The 19258-nt window shown below is 52.9% G+C and overlaps 1 protein-coding gene across 5 annotated transcripts; it reads left to right on the forward strand.

Annotated features, from left to right (window-relative positions):
• Positions 1-398: 398 nt before the first annotated feature.
• Positions 399-18795, forward strand: col4a4 (collagen, type IV, alpha 4). Of its 5 annotated transcripts, none has more exons than XM_086125693.1 (47): positions 399-550; positions 1583-1684; positions 2292-2331; positions 3915-3986; positions 5701-5835; positions 6127-6171; positions 6263-6379; positions 6838-6906; positions 7141-7176; positions 7285-7347; positions 7451-7486; positions 7626-7667; positions 7732-7812; positions 7898-7942; positions 8020-8082; positions 8919-8963; positions 9101-9154; positions 9241-9301; positions 9384-9488; positions 9592-9747; positions 9840-9929; positions 10009-10169; positions 10352-10424; positions 10597-10703; positions 10858-11041; positions 11131-11199; positions 11274-11381; positions 11457-11525; positions 11760-11909; positions 12113-12274; positions 12396-12563; positions 12728-12871; positions 13212-13319; positions 13420-13598; positions 14122-14185; positions 14262-14336; positions 14419-14526; positions 14680-14787; positions 14861-14932; positions 15061-15189; positions 15284-15391; positions 15466-15621; positions 15719-15967; positions 16045-16161; positions 16441-16629; positions 16840-17123; positions 18478-18795. In XM_086125693.1, exons 2-47 carry the CDS (start codon positions 1674-1676, stop codon positions 18709-18711), a joined length of 4941 nt encoding a protein of 1646 aa, XP_085981819.1. In that variant the 5' UTR covers positions 399-550; positions 1583-1673; the 3' UTR covers positions 18712-18795. The 5 variants fall into 5 exon arrangements, with proteins under 5 accessions (XP_085981819.1, XP_085981821.1, XP_085981820.1 ...); XM_086125695.1 differs by lacking the exon at positions 399-550 and adding an exon at positions 733-748; XM_086125694.1 differs by lacking the exon at positions 399-550 and adding an exon at positions 1341-1357.
• The last annotated feature ends 463 nt before the right edge of the window (positions 18796-19258 follow it).

Here is a 19258-nt window from a genome sequence, read left to right on the forward strand (position 1 = left end):
GCGGGAGGGCGCGTCCCCGCGAGACCCACGCAACAAGCATGACAGCGGCGGCCCGGTTCGGTTGGATCCTCTCCTCGGCCCGGCTCAGTCCGGCTTGTGATGATGGGTCGCGACGACAAGCTGCTGACGGTGGGACTCTGACCCCCCCCCCCACCCACCCGCCTCCCCAACACACACACACACACACGCCTTCCAGGCCGCCACATTCACACTCGCACTTGTGCCTTCACACTTTCACATTAAAAGCCGAGCTCAATCCCGTTTGATTGTTTTTGCCGTTGTTGTCATTGTTGTTTTGCTTTCTTCGAAAAAACGTTTTGAAGCGCGCCGCGGTTACTTCGGGGCGCTCAAGCGAAGCCCGGCGCGACCTTTTCAAACGCAACAGCGCGCCATCGTCGCAGTCTTATTTTGAAAGGTCGGCGCGTGCCTTTACACGCGCGGTCCCGCGTGTGTCGCTCGAGCCGAGTCGCTCGAGCTTCTTTCCGACTTTCGGACGGCGACATGAAGACAAACGAGTGACGGGCGGCGGCAGCAGCAGCAGCGCGCCAAGGTAAGGCCGCCGGATGACAGCTGTCAATCACGCTCGTGGCGCCCTGACGTCACGCCGCCACGTCAGGGGCCGGTTTTGCGCTTGCTCGGCAAAGGTGATTTGCCCTCAAGGGATACGTCACAGTCGGATGGCGGCTTGAACGGTGGATGGCGGATCGCTCGCTCGATTGATCGATTGATTGATTGCCTGTTATTGTGGGTGAGTCTCAAGTGTCAGTAGGAGTTGAGCGCAGGTATCCAACGCTCTCTTTTGGGCCTCGATTTAGGGACATGAAACACCAATTCGAGATACCGATGGCTTCAATCTTTCCAAATCCTCGGAGTTGACCGCAACGCCACTCAACCGTTCTTGATATGGAGCTTGCCCAACGGCAAATCTTCTCCAAAGTCCTTCGTGAGAGCAGCCGGATGACCGTTGGCGTCGAGCGCACCCGAGGCATTTGTAAACATCCGCTTTGAGTCTGGCAGACGAGGTCCCGGGCCGGCGGGCGACCCGCCCTCCGAAGCGAGCCCCGGCCGCCCGGCGCCGACGGGCTCCTTGCCGGTCAGCAGCTGGCGTCTGGCGCGTTTGCCCGGCCCGCGGCGGGGCGACACCGGCGCCTCGCTCTCGCCGGGCGGCTTTGGCTCCGTCGCTCGAGCGGGTCGCCCGAAGGTTCGGCTGTTCCAACCCGGGCTCCCGTGTTTTGCTTTTGTCGCCGCCGCCGCTTTTGCTTCCAGCCCAAAAACACAACAAAACCATGCCGGTCTATGGTTTGTTTTGTTTTTCAGGAGCAGGGAACGATCGCAAGGCTTCAAATTTAAGCACGTGGTGGGTGTCCGCGATTTCATGCCATCCGAGCGTTGCAACATTTTGGACAAAGACTATTCCAGGTTGTAGCAATAACCGCGATAAGCCTTTCCGCCCAAAAGAGGCCAACAAGGAAGATATGGCAGCCAAATTCCAAAATTGTTCGACGTGTCGGGTGGCGTATGGGTGACGTTGTGTCATGTGACCTGATGCGGAGAACATGGGATGTGTTGACCTTGTGCGCAGCATCACGGGCTCCTCATTGGCCGGAGGAGGACGAGTGGGCGGGGCATCTCATGAGCACCGGACCGGGCTCTGCTCGACCTGCGGAAGCAACATGAGACTCAGGTACACAATACGCACCGCGTTGATGCGCCGCAGCCTCGCTCTATTGTGGGAGGGGGCTAATGGACACATTTCTCCAGTCCTGAAGGCCAAAACCTGCCACTGGTCGATAAATGCTTGAATGGTTTGTCTCCTGAATCCATGCAGAAAATGTTTCTTGAACATCAAGCCAATAAAGCTGCGAGGTTTCAAAGCAAACAAGGTGCATTGAGTCGTTATGCTGCAGACGAGTGGGCATCACAAGTGAAGTCAGCCCCAACTATCAATGCCTTCAAATCCAGATTTTAAAACTGTCGTCGACCCCCCTCCCCAGATTCCTCAGATGAAGGTCTTTTAACCAGCTGCTTTTTCTTTCCTTTACATGTCTTGAAATCTTTTGTTTGTTTGTGTGTTTAAAAGTGCTCAATGGAGGTTCTCTGAGTCATTTTAATGCTACTTTAGTTCTCTTTGCTTTGCCTGAGCGTCCGCCTTGACCGCCTTTTTCCACCTTTGACCGACTGTACTGTGTCTCCCTTGGCCACCTGGGTTGACCCGGGCCACCTACTTCCGCCTTGACCCGCTGCGAATACCCCGACTCCTTGTGTCTATCGTTGTCCCTGTATGTCCTCAGGTGCTTCCTGATGCTCCTGACCTGCACCGCCGTTCTTGGGGTAAGTCAGGACATCTGCGTCTCTCGCTTAGACCTCTTATCTCCAGAGGTGGCAAATCCAACTCCGGAAGTAAAACCCTGCCACCGTTTGGCTTTAGCCACCGGTGCTTCTACTCAACCGGCAGGTAAATGAGCTCTCTAACCCACCGGTTGGGTAGAAGCAGCGGCGGCTAAAGACAAACTGCGGCAGGGTTTTTGCTTTGTGGACCTGAATTTGACACCTCTGCTAATATCAGACCCTGGACATACTTGAATATGCGAGACATGGTATGTGCTACACAAGCCCCCCTATGAGCTGTCACCTTATCGTGGTGGAAGGGCTCTGCGTTCCAATGATCCCAGGAGCCAAGTCGTCCGGGGCTTCATGCCCCTGGCAGGGTCACCCTGGCCCAACAGGTCATGTCAAGGCACCAGACAACGTAAGGCTCGGCTTGCGTGACGTCCACTAACTTTGGAAGGTGCTTTTCCTGACCACGGGCCTGAAACTCTAGTCCCCGAGGACCGCTTTCCTCCATGTTTCTGAGGTTTCCCACCTGCAACACACCCGATGGAAACGATCGGCTCATCAGCAAGTTCTGCAGGGGCCTGATAACGATCCTGATCATTTGAATCAGGTCCGTTGCAGGAAGAAAACTCGATTCAAAACATGACGGGAAAGTGGCCATCGAGGAGCGCCGTGCCAGACACCTGGTCTTGACCGTTGTTTGCGCCTGTGCACCACAGCAGCTCAGAGGATACCGGATTTGAGGCAGAACTGTCACCCCGATGACACGGGTAAACACCTTGGCTAGATGTAGGGCTCCTTCCCCATGGTGGATCATGGGATCTGAGATTGGCTGGCAAGCGCTTCAGGGTGTACCCCGCCTCCTGCCCAAAGACAGCTGGGATGGGCTCCAGGGTAAGCCGATCAGAAAATGGATGGATGATACAGTGTGACCAGTAGGACATGCAGTGGACCGCATATACTGCAGGACACCTGTAGCAGCAGGTGTCCAGCTTCTGTTGGACATACAGTACGCGCTGCGCGTAGAGGCCGCGCGTCTCGTGAAGGGGACAACGAGCGGTGGCGGCGATTCTCACATTCCTGCCGCTGATAGAAACGCTTGACTGCTAACTTAGTTGACACAACGCGGCAGGAATGCAGCCTGCAACACAAACACCGATGCATGATGGGGATCTGGGAAGCTGACAATCTCACCATCTGACAATCAAGTCTGCCGGGACTCGCGCTGGGCTCGCGTTGAACCCGACTCGCCGGACGTACTGCATCCACGCGCTAAACTGTGATGCCGTCTTCACCACGAGGTCATTCCTAGGCAGTGCATTCAGCATGGTATTCGTGAATCCCCATGATGTCGTACACGATGTGGCATTGAGATGTGACCTTGTATCCACGAGGCGGCGCTGTGGCGTACGTATTGCACTGTCCGCAAAGTCAGGCACGATGTCATCCTTCCAGTGATGCCGCGACGTTGCGCTCACCGGAGCCGCGGTGATGCGTCACATGTGATATTGACAATGATGTCCATGATTATTGATGACGACGTAACACGTTGCCGCCATTGCCGATGTGACCGTCTCCAGGGCGACGACAAGGAGCCGTGCGCCGGGCGAGACTGTTCCACCTGTCGATGCTTTCCGCCGAAGGGAGCCAGGGTGAGACTTCACCAACCGCACAAAACAAACAATCGCGGCTCGTCCAACCTCAAGCGCGCCTCGAGACCGCAACGAATCACATGGTGACAATCGAGGAAATCTTCTCTTTTTAGGACTCGGAACAGAGCTAACAAGGTCAGGACCACATCCGGGATTTAAAGGCAGAACAGAGACAGTCGTGTCCAAAACCTAGCTCGTGAAGCTCAGAAATTAGACCTGAATTTAAGAGAGTGACAAAGGAGAGGATGGTTAACATCCACAAGTTAGCCAGCCGAGTCCAGAGGTTATCCGGAACGTAAGAACTGACTTCAAAACCAGTTTCCCATCATTTTGTTGCGTGTGAGAGAGACAATACAAAGAGGCCATGAAACATTTCTATGCTTTCCTTTCCTCATGGCCTTCTGAGGGAAACCGTGGCCGTAATCTGGCCCGCGGCAAACATTCGTTGGACACCCTGGGGCCCTGACTTAAAGTCGACTTTGAGGTGATAGGAGCTGTCTCAAATGTGTGTAGGTGTGTGCGTCCACGTGTTTGTTCTCACACACAAACACACACACACAGGCACATATACTTTATAGTTTTCACATCACCGTATTGCACGATGTAACAGAAATCAACCATTTGTGCGTGCGTGCGCGTGAGTGTTTGTACAGCCGCGGCCCGCAGACAGGCAGAGAGTGTTGCGGCAAAGCGTCTGTCTCACTGATTTCACACGTCAATAATTCCAGAGAAAGCCGGAGAGCGCAAAAACTAACAGAGATCAGACCTGTCACATCTCATCTCATGCGCGCACACACTCTGGAGTGGGGAAGGGTGGGGGTGGGAGTGGGGGTCGGGGGGCTCTGCCCATCCCCTTGTGGTCACGTCGGTGCGCGTCGTCACATGAATGATTGTCGTTACTGCTGTTGTTGATGTGAAGTCCTTCGAAGAGGACCAGGAGGAGAAATGTTGCCAAGAGCCCCGTCGTAAGCCCAACTCGAATTCAAAACAGCGACCAAGTTTCTATTTTGAAGACAGAAGTCGAAATGTTTTGAAAACATGTTCACATTTTGGGAGAAAAACACGCGCATCGGAGCCCGGACGTGGCTCCGTAACATGCGTGAGACGGGACGTGTTAACCACTCGACACCGTGACGCCCAATTGCAATCTTCCGATTTCAATGCAAACCATCCAACCAGTCATCACATGGAAACACACCCGCAGCGCTCGACCAAACTTTCACAGTCGGTTCGTCAGCCAGCCTGATGGTGGTCTCGCGGTGTGTGAACTCGTGTTCAGAGGAGGGAGAGAAGAAGAGGCATCGGCATGTCCTCGCAAACTCCGGGATGCAGTCTTGGCTGCGGGGAGGACGCGAGGCAGTCGTTCCTCCGGGGCGCGCGTGAAAACAAACAAAAAGTCCAACAGAGTCAATAAAACCGGAAAGTGGGGACAAGTACAACAAAGGAGAAAGAAATAAGAGAAAGTGAGTCGGAGCTGTTGCAGCAGGCTAGCTGACTCTCAGCAACCCGACGCAAGAACGAGACGAAGTCGTAGTTTTCGCGAAAAAAAACGTATTTGTCCAAGGCCGATTTCCAACATTGATTCTACATTCAGGCAATGCTCATTTTGTTCTGCCCCCGAAGCCGACTCATTTGGAGAACGCGGATGACCTGCTGTTTCTAAATGTTTGAAACGCCACTTGCGCAGCTTTGACACTTTGCTGGCTTTCCTCAGGGGTCTCCGGGGTCTCTTGGGCCTCAGGGTCCTCAGGGGCCCCCAGGGTTCCCAGGCCCGCAGGGTCCTCCAGGAGAGAAAGGCAAGCGAGGAGCCGAAGGCCCAGCAGGACCTCTGGGACCAAAAGGAGACACGGTGAATGAAGACACAGTGAACCCCGTTCATCGGAGGTGACGCAATCCAGAACTGTCCGCGATAGTTGAAGATCCGCAATAAACCCGAGCAAGACGTTCACCACAAACTTCAAAGGTTTTTCGTTAAACAGACTTCAAGCTAGTGAAACACACGCATATTCAAGGTTTTCTATGGATCTCTTCTCCCTGTCAAAGAAACTCTTGGGTCACATGACTTTGAGGAAACAAAAGAAAGAAACAAACTGCGTCAAAGAAAAAGCACCTGACTTTGCTGTTTTGTTCTTTTTCTCAGGGAGCTGTTGGTGTTCCCGGATTTCCTGGTTTAGAGGGAGTCCCGGTAGGAAGCCCTGTGTATCCCCAGGATCTTAATCTGCAGGATTGAGAAAATCTTTTCTGGATGACCATCTTTGGTTTGTTTGTGTAATCAGGGTCACCCGGGCCCAGCTGGTGGTCCTGGTTTTCCAGGTGTGGATGGATGTAATGGGACGAGAGGAAGACAGGGAAATCCTGGACTACCTGGAGAACAAGGGCCTCGTGGTGCAACGGTCAGGACTGCAGGCCGGTCTACATTTTAGGGTCACAACCAAGAACGCGTGAACGAGACCGCAACACCTCAACTGGACCACAACACATAAATTAGACCACAAGAAACCTGGCTCAAACCACAACACCTGAAATGAACCTCTTGGGTCGACACGGGGGGGGGGGGGGGGGGGATTCAATAAATCGCCTGACGGAAACCACAAGATCCGACCTACACCGCAACACCGGAAAGCTGACATCCAAAGACGGCAACACCTCACGTAGACGACATGAATTTCTCCATTGGTAGACAAATAAAGGTTTTCTTATCTTATCTTATGATTAGACGTTGACCACGTGAGGTCTTGTGGTTCTTCTTCAGGAGCATTCAGGACATTTTCTTTTGCCTTGAGTCACGTGCAGGTCAAAATAAACCAGCAAAGACTCATTGGTTGACCGGCTAACTGGCCTTCTGTCGCAGGGCTTTCAAGGACCAAAGGGATTTCCGGGAGATGCGGCGTTCTTCTTTCTCCAGTATCCTGGAGTCCCCGTGAGTGGTCTCCACATCACACTTCCAATATTTAGCATGACCTCATCCCCGGTGGGCACGTGATGTCAATTCAACATCGATATGACATCAAAATCCAACACCAAGTTGATGTTCCAATTGACGCCACGTGCCCGCTGAGTTGTCTTATGTGCTGTTGTTGTCCCGCCCACATTGTTGGCTGCCGGATGCAATGGCCCAATGTCTGTAAGCTTTTCACAATCTTATGGCCCACAGGGTGACGCCGGCCTCGACGGACTTCCTGGTCTGCCGGTGAGCTCACAATTTGCCTGTCCACCTGGCCTTCCTGTCTTTGTGGTTTCTTGCTTCTCTAACTTCCTGTCCAATCCTCATGCTGCCTGTCTGACTTCCTCCGTGTAGGGTGGACCAGGTCCGAGAGGTTTAACGGGATTCTTGGGTGCTGGTGGTCCTGACGGAGTGGACGTGAGAACATTTTCATGACAAACTCTTTCAATATCCTTTTACCAGTTAACCTTGACAGTGTCTGCGTGGGCACGCATGTGTGTGTGCGCGTGTGCTTGCATAGGGTCTCCCTGGCCTGCCAGGTTCCAGAGGTCTGCCTGTAAGTATTGCCTCAGATGACTTTTGCTTGCATCCCTGAATGTGCAGTAGCTCTTTTTGGGGACAGAAGAGAAGAAGCGTTCAAAGAGCGGAGGAAATAAGGAATGATGCGGAGGAGTTTGTTTGTATATATGTTTCAGGGCGAACGAGGTCGATCGGTGCTGGGACCGAAAGGGGATGAGGTACAAAGTAGGAGCACCACATTTTGTGACGGGACAGCGGGCATTTAACTGGTGTCGTCCGCAGGGTGAACAAGGTTTACAGGGTCCCCCGGGCCCATTTGAGTATGTAGACCCCCCAGAGGAATTCTACATCAAAGGAGAGCAGGTGACTGCGCCTCGGCCAATCACGCAAGAGCAGTCATCTTTTCGACCGCGGCGTCTAACCTTGTGTCTTCTGTTTGTTTCGTCAGGGTCCAGCGGGGCCCAAAGGGGTTTGTGGAGCGCAAGGCCTGCCAGTAAGTCCACTCCAGGGTTCTATTGTGTCCTCCGACTGAGCTTCATCAGATCTAATTCTACCCGTCTGGACTTTCAGGGTCTGGATGTTTTCCCTGGCGTCAAGGGAGAGACGGGGATTGTGGGACTTCCTGGACCCAGGGTGAGGCATCCTTCTTTGGTGGTCCTGCTGGCTGTGTGGAGGATGTGGAAGGGAAAGTGAGTGTTAGGATGGTGGTTGTATTGTGTCAAGAGAAGATTTCGGGCCTGATTTGCTATGGCCGGCGCACTACCGGACCGCGGCTGAACCTGACTTGGACTGAAGCTTCGCCAAAAACGCTAGTTCCTCAAAAAGTGTATTGTACTCAATTAATGGTCAAGGAGGAAGCAAGTTGCGATGAAGCCAGTCGAGCGAGAGGGCAGGGAGAGGGTGAGGCGCATGACGAGCAGGGGCACCTTTAAGAGAGTCGCAACCCGACGAAAGTGTTGGTGTTGGAAACCAGACTATTTTGGGTCTTTTCCACCGTACAGCCATGAGAGGTGAGCAGCATTGCCATTTCATGTGTGGTGTTCATTTACCGGTGAAGTTGAATTCCTGCTGCTGTTGCTGCTTCTGCGACCGATGGACGTGCGCAGGTCGGGTCTGTACAGCCACTTGCTGCGGACTCGGACCCGTTCATTCAAACAAATCGAGCCTTCCCCATGGTGATCAGTAGGAAAGATTTCTTTTGGGTCACTTGGTAGTATGTTTGTTTGACTCTTCCATGAACACTTCTAATTCCATCGTGTCAAAGTTGGTATTGTGCTCATGGTGCTGTGGCAAATGTCCAAAAAACATCAACATTACTTATGTAAAGTGCAAAACCATTCTTCACAACTTTTAACCGTGAAGATCCTGTGCGCAATATTTACGAGTACCGTAAGTGAACACTCAATGAAGTACCCCCCCCCCCTCACCCCACTATTGGTGACGTCAGCAAATGTGTCTGTGGTCTTCAGGGACTCCCGGGACGCCCTGGTCTGCCTGGTTACAAAGGAGCTCAGGTGAGTAGAACGTGCACTCCCACTAAATCGCAGTTCATAGCTAACTTCCCAGCTCAGACCAGCTATGTCAAAAATGACGGATGTGCAGCGCCAGCACAAGATTTGTTGTCCAGAAAGCATATGTGATTGTGTTACAGGGCGCTAGAGGAAGCTCTGGTCTTCCAGGTTTGATCGGACAAGAAGGTCCAAAGGTCAGTGATGGGTTCAAACACCCTCTGCTTGCTATGGAGATGAATCACGGGTGGCATATGATGATACCCGTTGCTTCTGTTCCCAGGGCATGATGGGAGATCCTGGTCTCAAAGGCCTCCCTCGGGAAATTGTCATCACCCTTTTGGGTAGATGTCCACATCCATAGAGGCACCCATCCATTTTCCTCATGTGCGACTGTTGACACCCAGATCTCCATTTGTCCTCAAGGTGACGCTGGAGATCCAGGGACTCCGGGACTGACAGGACCTCCGGGAGATCGTGGATTCATGGGACCGCAAGGGCCCCGAGGATCCCCTGGTAGATCCATACCAGGTCAGAGCACAGCAGCGCTATCATTGCATGACTTTTCACGAGAGCCATTCGACTCGTTCGGGAATTGTACTTGACCGACAATTTTTTTCTGAACTCTGATTAGGGCCAGCAGGTGTGATGGGAGCGAGGGGGACTTCTGGAAGCAGAGGTGACAAAGGAGATCCGGGTCAGGTTATCACAGATCAAGCATTACCTGGAGAAACAGGAAGACCTGGCAGCCTGGGCCCCAGAGGTGCAAAAGGCCAACCTGGGATGCCAGGTACGCTGGTGTTTGTTTAGGAAAACAATACTTCCTCCTTCCACGATGCGGGCATTTCAGTATTGTTTTGCTTTGTTTGTTTTCCCCTACAGGCTTTTACTGCCTTCCGGGAGTGCCAGGAGAATCTGGAGAACCTGGTGAACCAGGGCCTTCTGGCCCACCAGGTGATCGCGGATTCAAAGGTTAGTGTTGAGGCTCCGCTGATTCCCTTCATTCATGTAAAATGTGGAGCGAGATGCAACAGCATGTGTTTTGGGGCAGGGCGCCAAGGTGAATGCTTCTGTGGTCCTCCATTTATGGTGAGGGGAGCCCCAGGCCCAGTGGGGAAGCCCGGTTTGGCGGGGTATCCAGGATCCCCTGGAGCTCAAGGGCCAAGAGGGGAGACAGGATGCGTGGGAGACACGGGTGTGACTGGACAGCCGGTAAGGAAACGTTTGGCCCAAATGGGGTCCCACGTTGGGTACCTTAATTGGGGCAGGCAGGGTCTTAAATACTTAAAAAAAAAAGTTGACTCTCTTTGCCGGGTTTTTTGAACTCCAGGAAATGTTCAAATTTCTTCTCTTGAGCGACTGAGTGGTTGTTTGATTGATGGACTGGTTTGCAGGGCCTCGGTGGCTTACCTGGTGTCAAAGGGTTCAAAGGTCAAAAAGGAGACTTCATTGTGGTCGAAATCAAAGGCAAGTTGACTGACTTTGACCTCCAGGTTGACATGGATATTGACATCGAGTCATGTGAACGTGGTTGAGTTCTCAAAAAATCTTGTCAGAGTGTGGATGCTCAAGACCTGAAGATTGTGTGAAGTGATAAAACCACATCTGCATGTTGCACTAACCAAACATTTGTTCCCAGGTGAGAAGGGCGCAAGAGGTGAGCCGGGTCTTGCAGGTAGACAAGGTTTCCCTGGGAGAAGAGGGCAGGATGGACTCCCAGGACTCCCCGGAAGCCCTGGACCTCAGGTCTTTGGCTCTCACTGCTACAGTCATTGAAGCATCAAATAATTCCACAAAATCCTATGCGCTTGTTGAGTCCGCAGACAAGAGGACCTGACGATGAAAACTCTCCCCTCCTTTGCATGTTGAGTTTTCCTGCTTACCTTACATTTGTTTACAGGGAGAAAGTACCTCCGGTTCTCCAGGGGACAGAGGCCTGAAGGGTCTCCCTGGCCCCAAAGGACTAACTGGACCCACTGGACCCCAGGGATCCGGTGTGGTTGGAGCAATAGGAAATCGGGGGGATCCAGGATCCCCGGGACTTCCGGGTTTCGCTGGCTTCCCTGGCCTGAAAGGTGCTCAAGGTAAAGCTCAGTCTGATTACAAAAGTTGTCGGCGAAAAAAAAAATCAACGCCGTTGGCACCGTTGGACTGATGACTTAACTCTCCATAGGCGAAACACTTCCTTGTATACCCAGAAACCCTGGAGCCCCAGGACAGAAAGGGGAGGCCGGAGATACAGGTGAACCCAATCGTGATGGTCTTCGGTCAAGTTTTTGTTCACCTGTCTATCTGACATACTGTTGAACTGCCCAGGCCTCAGAGGGCTTCCTGGTCCTCCTGGTTTCAATGGATTCACTGGACCCGATGGACCTAAAGGGGAAAAAGGACAGTCTGGACTTCCTGGACCACAGGGACTAGCAGGTACCGCTGCATTTGTACCACACTTTTGTCCAGTAGCTCCAGGATAACAGTTGACAACTTGTCTGCCTCTACAAGGACCACGAGGTCTTATTGGAGATATTGGAGTTGAAGGACCTGAAGGCTTCAATTTTGCCGGAGAGCCAGGTACTGTCTTGTCTAAGATGAGTAATTTCATAGAAAGGAGATGACTGTTTTGCAAAGTTAATGCAGAATGCATAGCCCCAATCAGCAAGTGGAGATAAAGGCACATATGCCCCAGACAAATGTACAGGAATCTCTGATGACTGCCCCTACCCTCTTCACACATGGAAAGTCACATATCAAATTTACCACTGTGCTCCTTCAGCACTTGTGCATGTTTTTTTCTGTGCGTACCAGGCTCTCCGGGTGCACCGGGCACTCCTGGACTGAGAGGACCAGCTGGTGAGTCTTATGTGGGGACCTCAGGACCCGTTGGCTTTCCAGGGTTAGTGGGCTCTCTGGGACCTAAAGGAGTCCCAGGCCAAACTGGCAACCAGGGTTTCCAAGGTGAGGCCAAAATCTGAAATCCAAATGGTGGCTCTCTTGCTGTGGGACTTATTCCCGACCTTTCCCTCCATAAAGGCACACAAATGCTGTGACCCGAACCAGCCCCTCTGCATGATCATCACAATCGTTGATGGAGTTGTCAAGATTTGTGTGTCTGCACATGAAACATTGGTGTTCTTTTCACATGTTCACGTCTTCTTCAGGGGTCCCAGGTCTGCCCGGAGTTCCAGGGCCTACGGGCCAAAGAGGACAGGATGGGGCACCGGGCAATAATGGTCCCCCCGGGCCCATCTCTGATCTGTGCCAAAGAGGAAAACCTGGTCCCACAGGCCCTCCCGGTCCACAAGGAGCCACTGGCCCCTCTGGTAATGTGTGATCTGAAGCAACGTCCTGATGTCATGGCTCTTGTTTCACCATGAGCGCTTGTGATCCAAGTCAGGGACACCTGACCTTAAGACTTCTTTTCCCCTACGTGGTTTTGCTCAGGATGTTTTGGGGAGAAAGGTGATATGGGAGAACCAGGATCACCAGGGTATGGCCCCCGCGGCCCTGTGGGCAAACCAGGGTCTCCTGGTTTTCCTGGGTATCCGGGACTTCCGGGCCCTCCTGGTCCCAGTGGAGAATCTGGATTTGCTGGGTGGGATGGACAGAAAGGTAAGCAGCCTCCTGACAGCATCAACTTTTTCATCAGTAAGCTGTTTGTTAGTCTAGGATTTAGGAGTGCCTCGAGGTCATCGCTGTGAAGGGGGAACTCAAAGGGCTTTCGGACCCATCTAAGTTCATATGGTACCCACGTGTCATTGTCATCTCACAATCAGGTCTGACGGGACCCCTTGGTAAGAACGGTGTCCAAGGAGTGCAAGGATTGATTGGGTTCCCAGGATATCCAGGGAGGACAGGAGAGAGAGGACTTAATGGACAAGATGGCAGGCCAGGATGTCAAGGTCCCAAAGGAGAGAAGGGTAAACACTGCTACTATTACACGCACGAAAACAAATCATACTAATATCAGGCAGCACAGTGCCTTCAAGTTCAGTGGTTGGGGGTTCGAATCCGGTTGTTCTCCCCACCCAGGTTTTATCCGAACACTCCGGCTTCCTCCCGCTTTCCAAAAAACAAAAAACCTCTCTATTGTGTGAATATGCCGACCGGTCCAGGGTGTACCATGAAGTCAGCTGGGAAAGGCATTAGCTCATTTTTGACCATGATAGGAGAAGCAGTATCCGAAACGCATGGGTGCATAGACACATCAAACAAAAGCTTCATCGATCGACGTTGCGTCTTGTCGTTGTGGTCCTGCAGGCTGTAAAGGGTACCCGGGACCGACCGGGGAGACAGTGGGTGTCCCGATCAAAGGTGAAAGAGGAAAGCCTGGTCCGCCCGGTGTCAATGGTTTCCCCGGTGCACGAGGTTAGACTGAAGTGAAGCATTTCGGCGTAATAGGAATGTTTTGAGACAGACTGAATGAGTGTTTCAGGCAGAGAATTTCTGGGGTTTTTTCCATTGCCAGGAAATAAGGGTGCACGAGGACTTTTGGGCAAGCCTGGGCCCCCAGGCACCAATATGCCGCCGGGCATCCGTGGGACGCCGGGTCCACAAGGGTCTTTAGGCAAACCGGGGCTTTCTGGAGGACCTGGGCCTCCTGGACCTTCCGGTTTTCTTGGCTTCCCTGGAGAACCAGGAGACCCAGTAAGATGAGAGAAGAACATGTTCATTAAGTAGGGTTAGGCAACACACATCGCAGATATGTTGTATCTTCCAAACGACACAACTAACATTCAAGGCTGAAAAGGCCAAACTACAGCCCCTACATAGTTGCTTCGTCAGTCACAAATTGATTGGATTTGATTGGATCTCGCACATAATTGCATTGCATTTTGGGTGTTAAGTATTCAGATGTGTGTAGGTGTTTGCTACATATTTGGAAACATAATGCACAAGTATGTAAAAAAACACAAGGGATTTGTCCCTGGTTGTATGATACATGAAGGATTAGGATTCAAATCAGTTTGCGCTCTTCCTACTCCGAGTCAGACCGGCAGTAGATGCTCGGTTTCAATTAATCAATTCATCAAACTATTCAGTATGGGCTATTTCAACTTTCTTTGTGGTTTTCTTGTATTGCACGTCCAAAATGAAAAGTTCAGTCTATCACGTACTGCACATCTGATGAAAATCAGGATGTCTACAAAATAGCGATGTTGTCATACAGGGTGAGCAAGGATGCCCTGGGAGGCCCGGAGAACATGGTCGACGAGGACCTCCTGGGTCCAAAGGTACGGTACTGCACATCTTCCTGTCGCCATGAGACAGCTGATTAGCATTTGTCAAAATTCTGCTTTAATGTATCAGGTGATCAAGGAGAGTCACGCAGTAGACCTGGTTTACCTGGAGACAGGGGGCCTCCTGGAGCCCCGGGACCTCGAGGTGAGGTTCTAGCACCAGAACCTTTGTAATCATTTCCATCAACATGAATCAGAAAACCACTAACTCAATTGTTCTTCATCAGGTGCTTCTGGAGCTCGGGGTGATCCTGGAGCACCTGGGTTCATCGGAGAGCCAGGTCAGAGAGGCTACAAAGGAGATCTCGGACAGCCTGGGGGGCAAGGAGCACCAGGTACAGGGTCCTAGCTCTAAAGTCTTCATGTGCTGCTCAGGCTACTCAGCACAGCCACGAAGGGGTCATGCTGCTGTTTCTAAAAATCTTGAAGCAATTTTCAAGTCCTGGCAAACAGAACAAAACTCTTAACTCGTCCTTTCCGTTCATCAGGTGTGATTGGACCCCCAGGCCCCAGAGGCCGCCCAGGGGTTCCAGGTCTTCCGGGCAACGCGGGTGCCGATGGTCCCCCTGGATCGTACGGCGTCTCAGGACTCCGAGGTGGGCATGGCTAGTTTTGTTTTTGTTTTGACAGGTGTGTAACTATTAATTCCATACTCAACCGTTGGAACAGGTCCTCCAGGACCACTGGGACTTCACGGCCTGGATGGACTAAAGGGAGTGAAAGGGGACATTGGCAGCAGAGGTGTGTGGATCAACGAGATGACAACCGCTGTACCAAAGTACCTTAACGTACAACAGACTTTGTCTGTTCACGTTATTTCTTTCATTTCTTCAGCAACATTTGTCAACTTTCCTGTGCTGTCTCTTCAGGTCTCAGTGTTCCTGGTCCCCAAGGTTCTCAAGGTCTTCCGGGAGATAAAGGCCCCCTTGGTCCTCCGGGTCTCCCAGGTTCATCACAGCATGGACCTCCAGGACCCAAAGGCCCTTCGGGATCTAGAGGTTGGTGATCGAGGCCTCTAGTTTCCCTCAGGCCTGATAAAGATGTTGGCTACTTGTGTTCAGGTACACACTCGCTCTTCATTTACATGTCCAGGGACACAAGGACAAATTGGACCTTCGGGTGCATCCGGACCTGACTGTAGAAACCCCCCCTCGGGGATTTCAGGAGATCCTGGCGAACCCGGGCCAGATGGAGAGCCAGGTCAGAGGAGAAGTAACTTTTGTGAAAAGTTGAGAGTTGATCAGTGACCTGACTGACCTCAGACTACCTTTCAGGTTACCTTGGCGAGATGGGCAGTGCGGGTCCTAACCCTCCAGTGCCTGGCGATGATGGGGACAACGGGGGCAACGGATGCCCTGGTCCAAAGGGAGACAAAGGACTTCCAGGGCCCAAGGGACAAGCAGGCATCGGTGGATTTCCAGGTTTAAAAGGTGACTGAGTGGTCATAGTTTTGGGCTCAGGCTGCTGTAGTCCTGGCCCGCCTGAGGCTGCGATGGGTCTTCGCATTTTGAAAATCTGTGCCAACAGGAGAGCGAGGTTCAACGGGTCTGATGGGGATACCTGGAAATGCGGGCCCGAGAGGTTTCCCGGGACCAACTGGACCTCTTGGGTCCCAGGGTTGTACTGGTCAGGAGGGTCCAAAGGGGGAGAGAGGCAGAGTTTTCCCTTGCCCCACTTACCCTTCACCCCAACCGGGCCCTCCAGGACCTTCCGGGCTACCGGGTCTTCCAGGAAGTACTGGTTTTTCGGGAGACAGTGGCCTCAAGGGACTCAAAGGTGAGACGCTACGGGACATGGCCCTATACAGGGTCAGCGTTTGCATGATTTTGACGACGGCTGATGTTATGCTGCAGGAAAGAAGGGGGATGCCGGGTGTGTGGGGCCCCAAGGCCCTCGGGGGCCTCCGGGACCTGTTGGGGAGCCAGGTCGACGAGGCCCAGAGGGGGAGAGCGGTGAGATGGGAGCAAAAGGTAAGATGGAAAGTTTACATGTTCTCACAAGACTCAGACTAGGCCAGACTATTAGCCCTCGAGTTCGTATTACAACCAAATAATAGATGGGGCGTCTCGAAATGTTGATTGCCGAGAAGAACACCCGAGGTCGCAGTTTCTCGCCAGATGTGTGAGAATCAGTCGCCAGCCGCAATTTGTTTGCGACTTTCTAGTTCAGTCGCGTTGGGCAGGGGCGGGGCGCCGAAAGGTTATTCTCCGACAAAGATGTTTGTGACTGACCTGACTTCCTGTGCTCAGGTGATCCTGGTTTGACTGGAGACCGTGGAGCCCCTGGACCATCCAGACCCTTGAACGCGGGCTTCCTAATGGTCATCCACAGCCAGTCCAGAGCGCCTCCATCGTGTCCGCAGGGGATGCAAACTCTGTGGGTGGGATACAGCCTGTTGTACCTGGAAGGCCAGGAGAAGGCGCACACTCAGGACCTCGGTACTCGCCTGATCACGCTTAGTTTTAGTTCAAGTTTAGGCCAGGTTTTCCAGAGCACCCGTTCTCACGATAAGAGGGAAAGAAAAAAAAAAAAAACCTGCGTGGAAGACAATGGCGTGGCGGCCGCACGCGTGTCGCGGGAGCGCACCGGAAGGAGCGCGACGTGGCGCTTTGTTTTGTCGCTGTGTAAGCGCGCTTGTTGTGTTGCAGGCCAGGCGGGCTCGTGCATGCGCGTCTTCTCCACCATGCCCTTCGCCTCGTGCAACATGGGAAGGTGCTCGTACGCCGGCCGCAACGACAAATCCTACTGGCTGTCGGCCACGGCCGCCGTGCCCGCCCTGCCCGTGGCCGGAGCCTCCATCGAAGAGCACATCAGCCGCTGCGCCGTTTGCGAGGCGCCCTCCGCCCCCGCGGCCCTGCACAGCCAGTCGTCCAGCCGCCCTCCGTGCCCTCCCGACTGGACCAGCCTGTGGACCGGCTATTCCTTCCTCATGGTGGGTGGCGCTCCTTTCTCCATTCCGAGTCCGTCGCCCCATTCGGCGCTGCGCAATCGTGCCAATACCCCCCAAAATTGGAAACCGATTCAGTGGGAGTGCAACGACATACCCCGCGCGGCGCCACCTTGAGCGTTTTGACGCGTTCCCTGAGCTATCGTGCCTTCAAACGGCCGTATGGCGATTGAGGCCGCACTTCGAACCCTCGGATTTCATGCCACGGCGGTGAACGAGCCAATAGGCTGCCGACGCGGTTGCGGCTCCGACCAGAACGTTACAGCCGGCGCCTTTGAACAAAAGGGCAAAACTCTTGTGAGACGAGCGGCGCCTTTGCGACACTCGCGGAGCTATTCTCCAACCCCCTTGAACGGTCCATCGCAGGTGTAAAAAAACTGACGTCCTGCTAACCGTCAGGCGAAGGCGTCGGTGGGGCGCCGTGATAGATGGGACCCACCTGCTGGCGCTCGGTCGTCACAACAAGTTTGCGGCTGCTGTGGCCCAACGGCGCCCCCTTCCGTTGGAGGGCGAGCCTGTTCAATTCTGACTCCACTTTTTCCGCGTCGCGGGCAAGCACACGCAGGGCATTCTGACCTGCTTTCCGTCATCTCATCTGAAAAGAACACAGCAAAAAGACCACACTCGTCCTCATGTTAGTCTTGTTCGTGAATTTGGGATGTTTGTATTGAGGACACGCACGCACGCACGCACGCGGTCGCCACCCCCGAAATGAGAAGCAACGTTTCATAGGATCAAGGGGGAGCCAACGAGGGCTAACGATCACCGGTTCGATTCCGTATCATTCTTGTTCGAGAGGTGAAAATGAATCCCCCAGCTGACAAGACGATCAAATTAATGGAGAATCGCATTGTTTCACTTCAAATGATCCAAATCCGGGAAATGTCGCCAATATCGGTCGTCCGACACGAGAGCAGACTGATGAGGTTTTGATTTGTGAAACGAGATGTTTGCGAGGGGCAGCTTTTACTTTGCAAAACAGTCATCAACATTTTGCAGGCCATTTCCCGATCGATGTTCTGAACCAAACCAGAAAGGGAACACGGCTCAATTTTGGTCCCGTTTTTGGATCAATGGGGTAGAAAACGAAAACACCTTTTTTGGAAAGAATAATGGACATTGTTTTCTGATTTATAAATTGGAAATATTTTCAGGCGATAAGGAAAAAATGTCCATTTTTTAATTTTTAATCTGGTCCAGTTTCAGAAGAAGAGTTGGGAATGAAAAACGATTGTGTTTCTCGCGATTCACCCGAGAGAACAATCGACGCCTTCATCGCTCGGAAAAAGTTGCAGTTTGGAGCTTACGTTTGTGTTTTTGTTCGCCGCCCGATCCCCAGCACACGGGCGCCGGCGACGAGGGCGGCGGTCAGTCGCTGACGTCGTCGGGCAGTTGCCTGCGGGACTTCCGGCCGCAGCCCTTCGTGGAGTGCCAGGGCCCGCGGGGTACGTGCCACTACTTTGCCAACATCTACAGCTTCTGGCTGACGGCGAGCGACGCCGAGGCCCGCCGGCCCGCCGCCAACGTGGGACGCTGCAACGTCTGCATCAAGGTGGCCCCGCCCCCGCCCTGAACGCCAACAGCAAACGCCTGCCTCCGATGATGACGACTTCAAATGAATTAAAAACATTTTTAAAAACCACACAAAAAGCGGAGTCTCTTTGGGATGTCCTCGCCTCGCGCGCTCTCGTTTGGCGCTGGCCAGCTTAACTTGCTCCGCTTGAAATGCCATCGAGCCCGATTTGGTGAAGGTTTTCATTTTCATTCAACAAACAAAAAATAGCGCCAGGAGCTTCCGGGCTAAGGAGCACGCTAAATAAAAAGTGACATAGCAGATATCCAAAAGTTCCGCACAAATGAAATGCGAAACTTTTCCTAGTTGTGGTTTTAAACGCCAACAAAAACAAAAGGCGCAGGCAGCTGACGGGGTCAGCAACGTTTCTTATTAAATGGGGGGTGGGGGGGGAATTTACGCAAGCCTCTTTTTCAAAGTGATCTCTTATGCCACCGGTGCCAAAGCCAAGGCTCGGGGGGCCAGATTTAGCCCGCCACATCATTTTAGGTGGCCCGCAACAGCAAATCAAGCATGTCAAGTGCCATGACGCTCGCTAAAGTCTGAA

Source organism: Hippocampus guttulatus, chromosome 12 (assembly GCF_054856545.1).
Source record: "Hippocampus guttulatus isolate MCC_2025c chromosome 12, RoL_Hgut_1.0, whole genome shotgun sequence".
Classification (NCBI taxonomy): domain Eukaryota; kingdom Metazoa; phylum Chordata; class Actinopteri; order Syngnathiformes; family Syngnathidae; genus Hippocampus; species Hippocampus guttulatus.

Coding starts and splice junctions, on each gene's coding strand:
- col4a4 (XM_086125691.1), top strand. CDS start 1,557: ATGGGATGTGTTGACCTTGTGCGCAGCATCACGGGCTCCTCATTGGCC. Junction 11,042..11,130: donor TGGCCTGAAAGGTGCTCAAG/GTAAAGCTCAGT, acceptor AACTCTCCATAG/GCGAAACACTTCCTTGTATA. Junction 11,910..12,112: donor TGGCAACCAGGGTTTCCAAG/GTGAGGCCAAAA, acceptor CGTCTTCTTCAG/GGGTCCCAGGTCTGCCCGGA.